The sequence below is a fragment of the Vanessa tameamea genome, chromosome 6, assembly GCF_037043105.1.
Source record: "Vanessa tameamea isolate UH-Manoa-2023 chromosome 6, ilVanTame1 primary haplotype, whole genome shotgun sequence".
NCBI classification, from domain to species: Eukaryota; Metazoa; Arthropoda; class Insecta; order Lepidoptera; family Nymphalidae; genus Vanessa; species Vanessa tameamea.
Genome location: NC_087314.1, coordinates 6260608 through 6279378, shown reverse-complemented (window position 1 = coordinate 6279378; position 18771 = coordinate 6260608). Strand labels below are relative to the sequence as shown.

Below are 18771 nucleotides of genomic sequence, written 5' to 3'. Positions count from 1 at the left end.
AGCTTAGGGTTATTATTCGCTGATTTCCATATGTCAATTTAATGGTATGATCATTTTGTGATTATAAAAAGTATGCAGACTTCGTTTCTTGACATTCTCTTTTTGTAGTTAGTTAGATTAGTAACATCCGAACTGGTGGTAGCTTTAAATTTCTTTTGTCGATCAATCCCTACTCGAATAAAGGTTTTTTTTCTAAGGGGATTTATATAAACATCAGTTATTTCTTTTATTCTCTTAAAATACTTGTTTTCTTAAGATTCATTTCGTAATTATTTACTAACGTGAGATCTATAGTTTGATTAATTCATGGAAAATATTCTAATAATAGATTATCATCATCATTTCTAATAAAAGATTATCGAAAACATCTAAATCAATCAAAGATTATCAATATCAGTGACGTTAAATTAAATTTATAGCTTTAAGATCATTATCATTTCATTGTATCTTTTGTTATTTTTTAATCATAACTCTGATTTCTTAATCTATGACCACTATCTTATCTTGTATTATCACGATCACGAAGAGGACGCGATAAACCGATAGTTATAAGGATGTTCCTAAAATAAATTTTATAATATAATTATTAGTTCATCTATCAAATAATTTAATTTAATGTTTGAATGAGCGTAAAGGAAGAGTCCGAGCTTAACTCGCGGTTCAGGGCTTGCTTGACAAGTGTTAAGCATAAAAAAGTAGCCTATGTCTTTCCTAGGAGTTGAAGAGTCCTACAAAAAAATGAAAATAAGCATATTCAGATGTTCGACAGAAACAGACATAAGAGTTACTATCGCATTTATCATATAAGTATAGATAATAATAATTGGATTTAATATTTCTTCTGTCTCGTTCCCTCGTATGAGCCCAATCTTTGTTTCACTATAGGTACTTAATTGAAGGGAATGTCCTCTTCACTGGCATCATATAAATTAATATATCAAGAATTAGTGCCATTGTCTCTGTACGTTCTTAGTGAAAGAATGTTTATTGCCTTCAGTTGATCAAGTCTTTTGTTCTGATACTTTTGCAGTTGCAATTTTATCAAGTCAACTTTAAAATTTCACTTTTATTTATAAAGATACCAGGCGGGTTTGGGTTCTTAAAAGTATGCCTATTGCAACTACAGGGGGATTGAGGATTAATTAACTTTGATATCGAATTGACGTAAAATTATCATTAGTCAAGATCATGAATAAACTCGATACGTAAAAAATAAAATTTTGAATGTCAGCGAAGTTGTCGACTTTTGATTTAAAATTAAATTGGATATATTATGTAGTTAATTGGAAAAATGTTGTATAACAAATAAAGATGTAAGTCTAGGGTTTACTGAGCGAAATTCCTACTTCGATTGGAATAGGTTTTTTTATGCAATAAAATATGATTAATTGTTACTACTTTTCTTAATTGGAGCAAGGTATCCTATTTGATCATAAAATATTTTTGAAAATATAATAATAAAAATAATAGTATAGAACGTAAAAACAGTTATCAAAACAGTTGATTTGCAATTTTTAAATGAATATGAATTTTAATTAAATTTAACCAAAGCGATATTACTTTGAAATTCGATAATGAGTTTTTTTGATTTCCTAAGTAAAACCAATTTCAATATAAACGGAATGGGGCTCTCGCGAGAGAGTCGACCCTCTACCCTCTGCGACAAATTGGAAATCACATCGGAACACCTCAATTCGTCCAAAGTTATGAGTGAATAAATAAAAATAATGCATTATTTTTTTTTACTTTTAATAAGTACTATACAATGAATGACTTTAAAGTTATTAATGTTAAATTACAATGTAGTGTTATTAAAAACTTAATTAACCCTTAATAAAATATTTTTCTCATAAAATGATGTAAATTAAATTGTTATTGTAATAAATTAAATGTAATATTGATCAAATACAATAGATGTTATAGTAATTTATTTTGATCTAATAGAAAAGAACAACATACAACATACATATATATATATATGCGAGTATATAAAATTAGCTAAATTAACTAATTGCAGTAAGCTTTTAATAGTATTTGAATTTAATAAAGGTAGAATTAAATAGAAATATCAGATAATTTATTTTTTAAATTTTGGTATAAGATTTAAAAATAAATAATTAAGGTATAAACTTATTATATATATGCGTAACTAAACGTACAATAGTCTTAACGCGTATAGAACAACCAAGGCAACGATTCATATTCAGATAAATAAACAAGTAAATTTAATGGTAAGATGATAACTTTATAGTATGTTAATATACAGTAATTTTACTTATTATGGTGTCTCGACAATCATAATTGCTTGGCATCATCTTGGCCTTCTACCATAATCAGCGTCACTTGATCATTGCTCACCGTAGATAATAAATAATAATTGACGTACGTAATTCAGTCATATTTTAACGTAAGATAAGAAAGACGATACTGGGTGGAAAGAAAATTTTAGTTAATTAATAATACTACTATTATATTCATTTATAAGAATTACTATTTTTTTTGTGGGATTCCTATTTAAAATCTTACTTATTTCTTACTAACAATATGTTTAAATTAATTGACAGGGTATTTTTATTTAAGTTTTTAACCAATATTTGTTTTGCATGTTAATGTATGTCAATATATCATATAGACGACTACTGAGTCTAATCAAGGAACTATATACCTTAATTAGATTTAAAATATAATGAAAGCAAAGCGGTTGTGTGTCTTTAAAAATGGTGTTATAACGGTGCGTGGACCTCTTAGAATAGTCTCCGCTACTGGTCTGGCTAGAGCTGGTGGTGGTCGTGCTTAGAGTGGAAAGATCGCTGGAGGCGCGCGCCGAGCGAAGTCGAGGCAGCATGGGCCCCTCCTCTGTCTCGGGCGACGTAGCGGTCGCCTCGTAAGCCCAGCCCAGCGCGCGCGCGGCCGACCATACCGCGAACACTAGTGTAAGCATCGCGCCTATCGCGGTATTCGTCGAACGCGTCTCCGACCCAGCCTCCACAAACACTTTTTTAGTAAATGCATCAGTTAAAATTCACTTTTTCATTTATTCGCACTTTGCTTCGCATCGCGGAGCCTTATCGAAAATAGCATTTCGGCTGTATGAAGCGCACGTGCTCGACAAACGATCGGTACACACGCAATCGCGACTACTACTGGACGCATCGAAGCGACTGTACGTCGTATGAAACATTCGCCTATAATATTTTCATATCAAGAATTATTAAATAAGTCAATTCACTCCTAATCGTAAGTCATTTCAATAGAATCATACTAATTGAGTTCATTTCGAAATCTGATAGTGGGCTTTCTATGGGCGATACTTGTCAATGACACTGTTTAACACTAGTTTACAATAATCCGCAAGAGGGCGCGAGAGCGTGCGTGTTGATAATATTTATGCGAAGCCACGATCGGTCTGCGTGACGCGGCACTGTTGACGTTTCCGCGGCGCGGGGAACATGAGCGGTCGACGTCACACGCTGCTTGGCTCACCCGCGCCGCCACTGAGCAAAAGGGCACGTTCTATATTTATAAGCGACCCACGATCACATCACTACTAGAAACTTGTACTAGAGTGTCGATTATCTCAACTTTCTGAGGGATATCACTTGTTGCACGCGCGTTATGTTCAAGTCGCGCCGACTCCGAACGACCAATAAATCGATGATACCGGCGGTTTCGATGCGAATGTGCGTGTTAAAATGTACAAGCCGCTGGGAAATTGTGTCAGCGGTGTTTCGGACAGGAACAGCGTTACGGAGCATCCTGCGGCTGCCCGGCGGCCATGTTGGCACCGCCATTTTGCCGGGGGTCGAAAAGGGGCGAGCCGCATGCGTACGCCGGTACGCAACCCTCGTGTAGAAAACGTAGCAAGTCACCGAACCATTCAGTGGAAGCGCAGCTTTACAACCTCGCCTGAAGGGTCACTTCTATTCGACCTAACATGTGCGTTTTTTGTAGGTCATAAAACTGATGTAAAACTGTTTATGAATCACGGGAAGTGATTTCGGTTTTAATATAATTTTAAACTTATATTAATTCTTAAAACCTTTTGAGATATTTTTGCAACATAAATATATATTATATTTCAAAATAAATAAAAGAGCCCAGTTTTAAAACCTTTCAGAGATGAAATATGATTTTTCGTTACTGAAAAAAAAGGTTATTTAATCTTGAATTATGATACGTACATAATATCGATTAAACAAACCTAAATAAAACCACGAAAGGAATCTTATTAGTAGACAGTGCCAATGACAAAAATAATATTGTAAGTCTAATTTGTGCGGGTAATCTATTTATTACAATGAAATTGATGATCTTGGTTTATCTTACATAGAATTTGTCAATTTATTAAAAACCTATATAAAATAAATCGCTAGGTACCAAATTTGTTGTTCCTGAAATCATTTTTTAATTTCATCATGAAATTTATAAAAATACGATATTTTAAATTAAAAACTAAAACGTACATTCATATTGTTACACTCTTGTATGTGTGTGTAAGGGACTATTACGTAGACCACGTGGAGCGAGAACTTGACCGCTAGCGGGTGCAGTCATCAACCTCCAAGTAATTTTAATTGACATAAACAAAACTTTTGTCTCTATATTAAAATAACATGAAACTTTCAATAGATACAATATACGTTCTACAACGCAATTTATATCAATTTGTCAAATTAAAGTCTACTAATATTTTAGATTAAAACAAAAATTTAAAAGAAACTCTTACATACAAAGATATTTTTAACTCGTTATGTTTTCATACAGCTATAAGCATTTGTTGTAATAAATTGCAAATTTGAAAAATGGAATTCAGTAGACGAATAATACAGAATACAAACGCTACCTTGAATCGCAGAGGCCGTCTCCTGCCTTATTATTACGGTTGCGGCTAAAGATAATTACAGTGGGATTGCACGAAGATGCAATTACAGCGTACATCTACCGGTGAAATACGTTGTATAAAGGCTCTGCTATCTATTTATCTATTATTTTATAATAAAACTTTAACAAGGCAGCTAAACAAAATCCATTCGGATATAGATAAAATATATTTATTTAAAAAGAATTAAATCATTTTATTCAAGTCTAATTGTGGATGAATATTGTTATATACAGGGTTATTGGTAATTCGACGTATTCCCGTTAGGAGGTGATAGGGGTAACTATTTGCAATAATTTTAATCCCCATAATATGCATAATGCAAAAGGGAACCATTTTTGAATTATCATGTTGTTTATATTTTTTCAAAATAAGTCAAAAATGCAACTTATAAAAATTATTTTAAAAAAAGTATCAATTAAAATCTATTTTTTTCTTCTGATTTATAAAAACTAATAAACACTAGTTATTTGTCAATATTAAAATAATAATTATCGGTCCATATTTAAAAATGCGAGACGGAAAAAGATATTATTTCAATATTTTTTGATTTTTTTTCCACAAAAATGCCTTAAAAACAAAAAAAATCGTTATGAAACTTGTCCTGCAGATTATTTTAAAAACATAACTGTTTTATCAGCTCTCCAAAAATATATAACAACAAGGAACTTATTTCAAAACCACCGAAATAAAATGACCACCAAGGACGCTGGTGGAAATTCGTATAATATATAATAAAAAAATCAAAAAAATATTGAAATAATATTTTTTTCCGTCTCGCATTTTTAAATTTGGACCGATAATAATTGTTTTAATATTGACAAATAATCAGTGTTTATTCGTTTTTATAAATCAGAAGAAAAAATAGATTTTTAATGTATACTTTTTTTTAAGTTGTATTTTTGACTTATTTTGAAAAAATCTAAAAAACGTGATAACTCAAAAATGTTTCACTTTTGCATTATGCATATGGGAGTTAAAATTATCGCAAATAATCACAACTATTACCTCCTAACGGGAATACGTCGAATTACCAATAACCGTGTATAAATGACTTATATTAAAACACTATTGGTAATTATTTGGCATAAAAATTGTCTGCGTATCAAAGGTGCCTATTTATAAATTTTTTATAGTGATTCCTTTAGTTTTCCATACTTTAAATTGGCAATTTTTGTATCTGAATTTGTTTGCAATTCTTCTATACGTAAAATAAATTAACTATATTTACACAATATTTAATTACAGATATCTTTGTCAACAGCGCGATAACGTGTGTGGCAAATGCGCCACCACCGCCCATAGACTTTGACGCTGTAAGAAATAACAATTATTACTTACTTACATCACAACAAAGCGCTTCCAACCTTGGGAGCTAAGATCTTACGTTCCTTGTGCTTATAGTTACACTGGCTTACTCACTTTTCAAACCTGAACACAGCAATTCTAAGTATTGCTGTTTTCCGGTAGAATATGTGATGTGTGGGTGGTACTGGTGATGGTGATGGTGGTGGTTTGTACAAAACCAAGTAATGTTTCAATAAATAATAATTATAATAATCTTTCTTAGGAAAACTTTTAGCTTTAGAGATAATATTCGTGAACTCTTAAAAATACTGTTTTTATTTATTTAATTTAATTTAAATATTGTCAGTTGTTGCATTTAAGAGAATTGCGAGTTCAATAATCTTGTCTTCAAGTGTCTATAACCATGGCTGCATAGAAGACTAAATAAATGTATATATACAAACACAAATTATTAACAAAGATTTGCCACAATTAAATTTAATTTTTTATTTTTGGGATTGGGAGTTTTTATTTGCTAGTCTTTATCATTTTATGTAGCCCTGACAACGTGTATGCTAAAATTAATAATGATTAATTGAGTAGATAAGACTTGAATGGTAAACAAAGAAACAAACTCAGATTTACATTAATGATATTTGTCAAGATAGTCATATTGGATTGTTACTATTGATGCAAACTAAATGGTAACTTACTTACCTTTGGGTTGCTATGCTTAAAAACAAATCGAATCGATATTTAAACGGTGAGTCAATATTTGTCATTGATAGATCATGTCGTAACGAAAATAAATGAAGTATCATATAAAATTTTACACGTAACGGTATAGTTACTTGCTTATCAAAGTATGTTAGTTATTATGTATTTTATCGACAGTATTTTATTGAATGTATTACTCATAGTGTCTCGTCATGACGATGTATGTTAAAAATTTAAATTTATAGTCTTTGTTGTTGTAATAAATTCTTTGTATAATTTTAGAGTTGTAATGGTACAATGAAAATTTTAATAATAAAATCACAGATCGTCAATACAATAAGGAAACAATTTAAGGAAACATACATATGTATTTGACTCCTTTTAAAATTTTTGTCGCCTCAACTTAAATTAAAAAGTAGAATGTGTTAAGAGATTTCGCTTGCTAAATATTACTTTAAGAGATAAACTTATTAAAGATAATGCTGATATTAACGAAATTATTAAGGCTTGATGCCTTTGGTCTCAATAATGTCTGTCTATTTTGATATAAATAAAATAAAAACTCTAGATAGCTGTTCCAAGAGACTTTAGAGATGATATTTCCATTGCTCCTGTAATTTATTTACCTCTATCTAAGGAATAGGCAAATAAGTTACACACACAGAGGAGAGATCACGCAGTGGCTACAATACGTAAATCATAATTTTAAAAATACAAGATCTACGAATAATATAATACGAGTTAAAACCATTCGCTGACAATCGTTTGTTCATTTGTTAGGTTTATTGGCAAGTAATTTTATTAAAAAGTAAGCTATTTGTATATGTTAGTGACGTAATTTGTTTATTAGCTTACATTGTCGGGTGTCGAGTGTAGAATAGAATAAATAGTATATAGGTAAACAATTCTTCTTATTTCATATCAATAGTATATAAATAAAATAACTAATTTGTATCTGCAGTTGATTTTGCTTATATATGTTTTGTTATTTAAACAAATTTTCTTTGAAAGTGTTTTTAAAGTTTATGAAGTATTTGTTTTAGAATATTCCATCGTTTAACTGAAAAGTTACAGGTTATTCACTTTTCTTTATTATATTTTCACCAACTGTTATATAAGTATAAAAGTTATATTAAAACTCTTTTCTTATTAATGATATGTCTTTTGATAGAACGCTAATGTGTTATGTTTTAAAAAATGCTTTATTGTAAAGTTTATTTGATTAAAATACATTTGATTTGATTTTTAATATCGATTGGTATTGATGCATTGGTTGAGTATATACGACCACGTTGAATAATTATAATAGTAATAAGACTACACTAACTTATAAGAGAGGGATCTTCCTTTTAAAATTTTGACAAAGTATGACCTACAAACGAACGTAAAGACAAACAAAGGGGACGAAATTATAAAGGTCATCAATTGGCAATTTAAACACTGATAATATAAGAAAGTAAGATACTATATTTGTAATGTGATGAATAAGAAATAATAATTATATATTCGTATAAAATATATAATAATTTTATATCGTTACTCTTATGAAATGATGTCAAGTATATTTATGTATAATTCCATTGATTTGTTAAGTAATTTAAACACATGTAAAAGACAACAAACTGTTCTCTCTGAATGTATTCATGAATGATAATAGACCTATTACGACTGCATGGATTCATACGCTCCAAGTCGTATACAATTGTAATTATCATGTAAATGAAATGAGTAAAACCGCATTGTTTGTATATGTATTTCTTATAACGGTAAATGAACAATACGGCAATTGCATAAATAGGAATATATTTTTATTTATAATGAAAATGTATACCATTCCATAAATACCATTATATTTTAAATTTGTAATTTTATTTTAAATTAGTGTTTATAGGTCCTATATAAATACATTCATATTCCGATAGCGCCATACTGGTTGTAAGACTTTGTCAAGGCAAGTCCGTATGGGTATGTTCCTCGCATTCTACCGCCAAGTAGCAATACTTAGAGTTGTTGTGTTCCAGTTTGAAGGGCCCGGAAGCCAGTGTAACTACAGATATTTTTTTCGGCGTCAATGTCTTTAGTGACTACTTACCATAAGGTGGCCCAATTTTGACAGGCCACCTACCTATGTTATAAAAAAAAAACGTAGGGAAAACCCTTAGTCTGGCAGTGAATCTCTTCCGGCTGCAATGATGCTAATTATGATGACGGTATACATTCAGTCAGTGTTTCCTACATGAGCATATGTATAATATAATAGACACATTGTAATAAATTAACAAAGATTGGGAATAATCAAATAAAAATGACAATTTTTATTACAAATCTCGTGTAAATTCAAACAATGATAAAAAATACTTCGACTTCCAAGACTTTTGGCAGATCACTCTACTGAAAAGAATTTAATTCCAATATTATTTAATTAAAATTCCAAATCTACTTATATTTGAATTGGATAAAATGTTTAATACTATGTTAGTTTGAACATTCAAGGCACTGTTAATACGCCGAATTCGATGCTAAAAGTTTGTCAGAAAGAGATCGCTTTTTCAGCGAAAGGCTAAACAAGGACGTTAAAATGTACATGTTTCTGTAGTTTCTAAGGTATTTAGATAACTATAGATAACTTTGGGCTATAATACGCTACGAAATCGAGTATCTTTTCTGCTATATACATAAATTAATGTAGTTTCCTATCCTCTGTTGTTGCTTAAATCGATTGAGGTTATTAAGTGGCCGGTTAAGACCTGCGTCCTGTAACGTTGTTGGGTTAAAAGGGGGTAATTACATAGAGGGTGATTGTTATAATGTAGGCCAACGACAACTCCCATGGCCTTAAACTAATTATTCCCAAGACTATCACTTTTACAAGTAAGCCTGTCAGACTGAGACATTCTCTATTAATAAACTTTAAACATCTTAATAGGATATCAATAAACAATATTATATAAATAATAAGCAATAACTACGTATATATGTTATAAAGACCAAGATGGTTCAGTGCTTAAAATTCTCTACTATATAATTTAACCGAAGATCGTGGGTTCAAAAACGAGGAACTTTTCATAAGCTTAACATCAATAAGTGAAATTTCGTATGAAAAACGTATTGGAACAGCATGGCGGAATAAGATCCAAATTTTTCAGAAGATGCTTTAGCCCTGGAGTGAGTCTTGTTCGTGGAAGTATACCCTGTACACGGAACAAAACACCCAGACGGAAACCAGGAATGTATCGCGCGAGGCCCCCAGTGGTATTACCCGATAGCAATAGCAGGCGGACATCTCGGGGATTAATCATAGTGGACGGTGATGCTTCACGGCTTCTTTCGCAGGAGTAAGGACAGTGCCTCCGAGTCTGGTGATCGGGGATTAAGTCGGCTTCCTATGTCTTTGAAATTCTTCTAATATAATTATTATTAACATTTGCAATGATTAAGTAATCATTTAATTGGTTAAATTCATACGTTTGATGATCAGTATAATTGGTGAATTGGTCAGCGTTTGATTTACATTTCGTATAGATACGAGATTGCTCTGCGGTTGGAATACATGGATTTTAACCGAAGACTGCGAATTTAAATTGGGATTTACGGAGGGGATTGGTACTGACTTTTCAATAGCTAGATTTATAATATTGATCTTATGCTTGTCAGAAAAACTGTGGAATCTTCCGTGCATGTTGACGGATTAGGGTGCAAGCTTTCTCCTTATGAGGATTTGACGACTTTGTTTTGTTGTTATTGAGTAGTATACATAGATATAGATAGACTTACGGGATTTTCCTTCAATTATTATAATAATGATTACGCAAAACAACAAAAAACATTTAAATTTATGCCTGTAAAATAAAATACTCTATATAAACTTCAAACAGATAGGAATTTAGTGAAATAAACAAGATTTATCATTACCTTCTTTCTAAAGCACTGTAGTTAGAAATAACATATTAAATTACGGTAAACACAACTGTGTAAATGATAATAGAGCAGGAAATTAAATTTCCTGTAGGAAACATGATAACGTATTATTAGAATTGAAGTTTATAAAAATACGAAACCACTATTTTGTTGACTGATATTTATCAGATTTTTTAAATCTATTTTAACTGAATAAAATATTTTACATCTACATTAATGTTAATTTATTTTAGCTTGTAAGTATTATGCATAATCTACTTATGGTTTAAAATAGATTCCACAAAATAGCAGCTTTCAATATATTGAGTATGATGCGTTTATAATGTATTTATTTTACTATAATTCTATAGACAAACTATCACCATTGAAGTCAACTAGATCAAAGTGTAAATATTTATTTTTTAAATACTACGTAAAAATTTTTAATTAATGAGTTCGTGCATGTACGTACCGATACAAATAATTTTGTATTTATCTAGGCCATAGCTCATTCGATAGTCATTACGATATAATACGCAATAAAAAAAACCTATTCACAATTTGAACGCGTTCTTTATTACCATTGTTCACGCATTTGTCTGTAAATGGAAAAAATGAAAAGATTTTTTTCACGTGAATAGACAGATTCATTGCATTATTACGTGTTACAGTTCATATAAAAAAAAAGTTTTTTCCATAAATGTGAAAACAACGATGTTGATTTCAAAATTCAGCTAGGATTAAGAATTGTGTTTATCAGGAACATTGATTTCGTTTTAAACATCAAACACTCAGATCGGATAAAGGTATATAAAAAATATGCCAATTTTAAATATTATACTTCTAAGTTTAAAATATCGACATTTCATAAAGACTTGTCAAAGTCGCGGCCCACAGAATATAATAACTTTATAGTTACATTTATTCATATAAACTCACGCCATCTAGGCTATTCAAACGTAACTATTAATGAATACATGTTCGTAGGTAGTTTTCCTTGTACTAGAATAGGTGGCACTTGTAATTTAGTTATGATATTTTAGCAACATTTTCCGGGTTTTTATATACTTGTTGATAGGGCTTTGTGCAAGCCCGTCAGGGGAGGTACCACCGACTCATCAGATATTCTACCGCCAAACAAGAGTACTCAATATTGTTGTGTACCGGTTTGAAGGGTGAGTGAGCCAGTGTAACTACAGGCACAAGGGACATAACATCTTTGTTCCCAATGTTGGTGGCGCATTGGCTATGTAAGGAATAGTTAATATTTCTTACAGAGCCATTGTCTATGGGCGGTGGTGACCACTTACCATCAGGTGGCCCACATGCTCGTCCGCCAAACTATACCATAAAAAAAACTTAATATTATAAATGCGAAAGTAACTGTTACTTGTTTGTTTGTCTGTCTGTTACAGATTCACGTCTAAACCAGATAAATGATTTCGATGGGTACGAAGCGTGCTTAAACTATAACCACGAATGTAGGCTACATTTCTTAATCCACCCTTCGAACGGAGTGACTTTTGGGATGAACAGTTGGACAACAACAACTCTAATCTACTTAGAGAGTATTTAATTTCTTCAAATTTTAAAAATTGATTAGGTTAGATTTGATTTAGGTATGTAGTCAGTAACAAAATCCTATCATAAGAGGTAGTAATAAAAAGAAGGAAATATATGTAGTATTATTCCATGTTGCTTTGTCTAATTTGTCGAGATATAAATTCGACGCTACTATTAAACTTGTCAATATAAATAAGAAACAGTGATATGTAGACTACCGCAGAATCCTAATCATTTTTTATATCCAACACTATTATTATAAAAATAGCCTAAACTTTAAATTAGCACGCCGGCAATGGAAGTCCGTGACAAATTGTATTCCACGCGAATGAAGCCGCGGCTTCAGCTAGTTAATTATAAAACGTTATTAGCTATATTGTAAATGGAATATACTTAATTCTATATAGTAACGACTATTGTATAATTCTGTATCACCTATATTTTCAATGTTACAGGCAAACTGTATTCTGTGTCAATCATAATAAAACGTGTAACTTATTATCTTAAATTAAAACATCCTAAGCACTAATATATAATACTTAAATTAAATTTTAGTTAAATGTTTTAATTTATACAGTACATATAATTCTAATACACCATTATTATTCGGAAGGAAAATTTGAAAGGTCAATGAACTTTAAATGTTAATGAACTTTTACCGGGTGTGATGCGGCTGGGTGTCATCCTGGGTACTGCTGCGCTTCCTTTTGCGGCGGAAGCACCAGTCCTGGCCCATCGCATCACAGCCGGCGTGCCGCGAGCCTCCTCCGCCCAGCGCGCCTCTCACTCACTCACCATAGCCTTACATCTAAGCTTTTTCAACACTTAGGAAGCACATCGACATATCTTACTCTCTGTATTGTACGATATACTTGTTTTTTTATTGATTAAAACAAAGGTTTGATTCTGAATGTCAGTTGTATTTCCTGGATTGAGATTTTCTCCTGATATTTCGATGTCTTGTTAGGAATATTCTAGATTCGTTGCATGTTGTTCTTGTACTTAATTTATTTTTTGGCACTATAACAACTTTTCATTGCTATGTTGAAGTTCGTTTTAGTTTTAAGAGTTCAATGATACTTTTAAAACAGGTCAGTACACTGATTTATTGGGTCCATTAATTACCGTCCATTTTATTAGTTTATGTTTAAAAACGAGCTTCCGTTTTAATTTTCTGTTAATCTAACAATAGCATATATAAGAATCAAAGTGTTAGAATATTTTATATAAAACATTTTTTGTTTCTTTTGTATGTATCTACCTAACTATAACGAGGTGAACTATGTTAACAAATAGGTGTAAATTTACTTTGAAGTGTTGTATCGATTTGAAACTTTGTAAGTAGGTATATTACGGGTGTCATTATATTATTAGTAATAATTGCTACCGTTGACCTGATAATGGTACTAGAAAGTGTACGGGGAAACTCAGTGGCTTCTAGTAAAATGCTTACATGCATTCAATTTGTTTAAACGAGTCCTATAAGTTTCATTGGTGACGAGTATTTGGATAATGGACCCAAAATAGTACTCGTAAGCATTTCAAGCTTGGCCTCACTTGGGGTGAAAATTTTAATTGAAAAAAAAAAAAAAAAATTTGACATCTTATATCAAATAACTCACACTTTTTCAGGGATCATAATAACTTTTTGTTTGATTAACTTTATTATTTCTTTTGATAAAGTTTAATTTGAAAAAAGAATTTGGCAACATTACTGTTATAGAAAACATTTTCTTTATATATGTATATGTTACTTCAATTATGCAATGCTACATTATTTTATGAAATTTAGTATGAGGGTCCCGGCCGAACTTTTATTTTTTACGATTTTTTTTTTAAGGAAGCCACCAACCAGTACATATAAAAGAAAAAATAAAGTCTTATTTAAATAAAAAAGAAGTTTTTAAAAAGAGCCAAATCGTGAGAGCTGTTTCGCTATATCTACACCAAATAAATTTATATAATTTAAATTCACACGCCTCTTAGGGTCATTATTTATACTTATTAATAATTTTGCAATTATTAATTTAATAACGACGAGAGAATTAAAGAAGAAAGAGAGAGAGAGAGAAACAGAGAGAGCATGTATGTTTTGTAAGTGTTTTTATCCGTGTTTGTGTGTGTGTATCAAGTAGTAAAGTAGAACATGTTTTATTTTAAGACTGTGTTTCCCTAATTGGATAACTATTTAGGCCTATTGTTAATTTTAAACGCAAGAGATCAGTTATATCCGATGTTTAGTATTGATGATGGATTAATTAATACAAGTTATATTTGTAAATTGTTTATATTAATAACTACTGTATATAATGTTCAATTTGTATATAATAAATCAGCGACGCAAATCCTATTATCAGTATAATATATATACAACAAGTTCATAACTTCCCTCATTAGCAACATGAGCTACGCTCGTATGGTATACATTGTTATCTACAAACCTGAACAAACTATACATTTTCTCGTTACAGAGAAGAAACTCAGTAGTCGGAAGTTGCAATTTCATATTATATACATAGGTACATTTAGCGTATTTTTATCTATTTTTAAACGAATATCTTGTATCTTTTCATTGAATTATACTATAGGAATTTGACCATTAATATTTTCCCGCAAAAAAAAAAACATTTTAAATGATGTTCTGAACTTCTTAAACTTCATTAGTAATATTTAATATTTTTTAAGTATACTGGTAATAGCTAAATCCGCACTTGATGCTCTATATAATATTTTAGTTTTCACAAAACCCATGTGCGCAATAATGTTGATTATGGTGTACCTATGTGCCTAACATAAAGAAGGCTTTTTAGAAAAGGTTTTCAAAAGAGCTGGATACCTGAGATTGCATCGTGCATTCAGAGAGCGCGATGAGTCCCTGTCCTGATTTCTCTTCAAACAAAGCTACCTATTTTACTTCTACGTGAGTAATATCCATGGAATATAACGCACCAAACTTTTCGTTTTAACCTTTTTAAATCGATTCTGGATGTGTCAAAGTATGACAGCCGCTTTGAAGAGGGTTACCTGGATCATGTCACAATTTTGCAGATCAAAAGCAGTTTTGTAGCTTTGGTCGAAATATTACATGATATTTGATGTTGCTTTCACATTGTATATCCATATAATTTTGAATGAAGACCCGGCATTTTGCCAGTATTAATGTTATCATAAACTGATATATGTAAGTATATTATATACAGCAATTGGAACTGATATTATGAGCTTCGGAGAGAATTTAATCATAATATTTTTATTAATATTATGACATTATTTTTTATATTCATTTCAATTAAATATAAATTAATATAATTCGTTTCTTTTTTTAAATTATATTAATGAAATATGTAAGAATGACGAGGAATAACTTCATGTTGAAAGCCCAGAAATATTACTATAAAATGCAATATTGATTTAACTTATAGTGTAATTGTTTCACCCTCGAAGTGTAGTAGAGGTCAAATGTCCTTGTTATAAAACATTGTAATATTTGGATACAATATAAAAATGCAATACCAATTATATATTTTTATGATGTTCTAAAACATTCTAGTACAAAGAGAATATAGAAAAAAATAATAGCTATAAAATTTCATATACCTACGTAGGTAATATTAATTAAGTATATTTTGAAATCCTTGCTTAATGCTTGACTTAGTTTATCGTTTGACTATTCTTCTGTGAAAAGTTGCGAAACGCTGAGCGAAGGATGGATTAGGCCCTTGTTAGTCGAAAGTACTTCTGCTCAAGGTCCTTATGATACGCTTATATTTATACAAACAAAAATTTTACATAAGGATTAGAAACAGTTTTGAATTTTATTAGTAATATCTCTTTTATATATTTTTTTAATTCAATTAAGTTTTGAAAAATCATATACAATTCCTTGTATTTTGTAAATAATTATCTCCTTGGCTTTACTTTAAAGGTGACATTATTAATAAATGTAGGTATAATATGTATAATGTGAGTAATTATAAATGTATAGTAGTACTGTGATGAAAGTGATGGATAATGAAATAAAAATATGAAGATCAAACCATGTGCTAATAAGTATCGAATGTATAGTGATGTACAGTGAAACAAAGTCGAAATACAGGACATAGACAGGCATAAAAGCACTCTATGCCATTTTGAAATCTGATCGGGTAGTTTTTATAAACATATGTTATTTTAACACTGTTAAAACTAATTATAAATAACTAACTTCATAAATTTAACTTTGTAGTCGCTAAAGATAAGTAGAACTTTTATAAAATACCAGTAAGGCCAGCCTATGTTTATGTACAATACTTAAAATAAAAAGATTAGTCATATTAACTCATAATAAGCTCCAAACCTTCTCCTCGAGAGATGAACCTCCAAGCAATGAGAGATTCGCAGGCTGTTCTTTAAGTACTTACTCTTATTATTTATTAATCAACGTTCTAATTTGCTACTGTTTAAGAAGTAAATTATGTATTCGATTCAATATAGTCAACTACCCGTAAATACTTAGGTTATATGATTCAATATGCATAACACGTCACATCACATATACAGCCGCCATTGTATTTCGATATACTTTTATCTAGGTTTTTTTAATCAGTATTTTATTGTTATTGTTGAGAATTAAGATCGGAAGCTCGTGTTTAGATGAGGGGCGGTAGTCGCGCGTGACTGGTCGCACGGTCGCGGGCACTGGTGCGGCCCGGCGGCTGACGTCAGAAGGCCCCGTTGGCGCATGCGCCCAAGCCCCCGTACTCAAAATCTAAAGAGCCCTACACCTCGAGACCTCAACGCTTTGGGACTAAATCGATTTTTGAGGTGCAGTTTTACAGAATCCGATACTTAACATTCATCATGTGTAAACACTTTTTATCAATACCTAATAATATCTTTTCAATATGTTTTGATATCACTTTTCCGAACTCGACGCGAAAAGGCTCCAAATAAATTATCGTTTATGTATATTATCGATTCTGAGAATATCGAGCTCAAAGGATATTATAATATTTAATTTTTTTATTTCATATTCGTTTGACTTCGATGTATTCCTTATGCGATACACTTTTACTTAAACAATTTTAGTCAAACAAAACATAATGTTTCTAATTCCTTTGTTATAATGGATTAACAGTAAATAATTTTAAAGACCACTAAAAGACTTTGGTTAATATACCAGAACATATGTTCGTTTATGCGGAAATCATATTAAAATCATAAATATGCAATTTTCAATATAAATGATCCCATTAAGGACAGTGGTTAATCGAATTGGTAATACATGACGTAATTTAGTTACGAATTGAAACGCTACGCGAAGCTACGCACGTAGCTCCAGAATGCGGTGATTTCAGCACAAAACAAATGATGCGTCCAGATTGTTTTGTACAATGAATTTGCATAAATTTGTATGAAAAAAGTAATATTTACGTATTATGAAATATATTTTTGCAACTAAATCCATATTTTTTATTATTTGATATGTCAGATATTCGTATGTATCCTTAGAAAAAAAATCTTACATAAAGCTAACTTACTTGTATCTTTATTGTAATTAAGCCTTAATAATAATTAGGATTTTAATAAAAAGTAAATGTGAATAATTATTTTACATTAAAGTTACTGGAAGTAATTACAATGTTTCCGAACAAATTCAGCGAAGCCTAACAAAATCGGAGGATTTTAAGTACTAATTAATTGAAAGTACTAAAATAATTGAGAATATTATAATTTTATGGGAATTATTTTATTATTATGTCAAGTAGATTTAGTATTTTAGTCTCCTTGCTTCTCATGCGTGCTGGACTGAATAGCTTATGGAATGTATATATATATATATAGAGCGGTTGCGGAGAGGAGATATGGAGACATAAGAGAGATAAGAGAGCGTCATGCCGTCACGGCATACGAGTCAGTCATACCCCTTAGGTGCTCGAAAATTTTGTGAGATTATGATTAGTTAAAGGTTTTGATATATACCCTATATTCCGATAGATAAAATGAAAAAGAAAAATGGTACATTTTATAACACTTTATTTATTAAAAGAAGTGTCAGCAAACGATCAATGTTTGGCTTTATTTTTATGAGCAATAACCGCAAATTCCGCCGCTCTATGATGTTTTATTTGGCTCCTTTTTTTTGTTAAGAGGTTTGTAACGGCACTAAAACTCCTTTCGACAAGGTATGACGAGGGAAAAGCTATTAAAAATTTCCTTGCGATTTCCCACAGTCCAGGATATTTTTCGGGTATTTCTGCTTGCAGCCAAAATGTTTGGTAGCCTTTTCTAAATTTCATCTTCAGCTCCTCATTGGTGCTTAGCTCGAGCAACTCCTCTTGTAATACAACATCGGCAAGTTCCGTTTCATCAAATGGATTTATGATCCATGGTGGTATATCTATCGTCAGCATATCTTCAAACCTGGTTTTGAAGTCATCATGCAGGGC

General features: G+C 30.9%; 1 protein-coding gene across 12 annotated transcripts in view; it reads right to left on the bottom strand.

The window, feature by feature from the left end:
* Positions 1-18771, bottom strand: part of LOC113393514 (3',5'-cyclic-AMP phosphodiesterase) — a 335667-nt gene that overhangs the window by 64684 nt on the left and 252212 nt on the right. Inside the window, exon 1 of one of the 12 annotated variants that reach the window (XM_026630452.2) lies at positions 13003-13094. The exons of 9 other annotated variants lie outside the window; for them this stretch is intronic. In XM_026630452.2, the coding sequence (XP_026486237.1) occupies positions 13003-13079 (77 nt within the window). In that variant the 5' untranslated portion in view covers positions 13080-13094. Of the gene's footprint in view, positions 1-2741; positions 3187-13002; positions 13095-18771 lie in introns of those variants that run through there. 2 more of the 12 variants (XM_026630443.2, XM_026630444.2) reach the window with 2 other exon arrangements.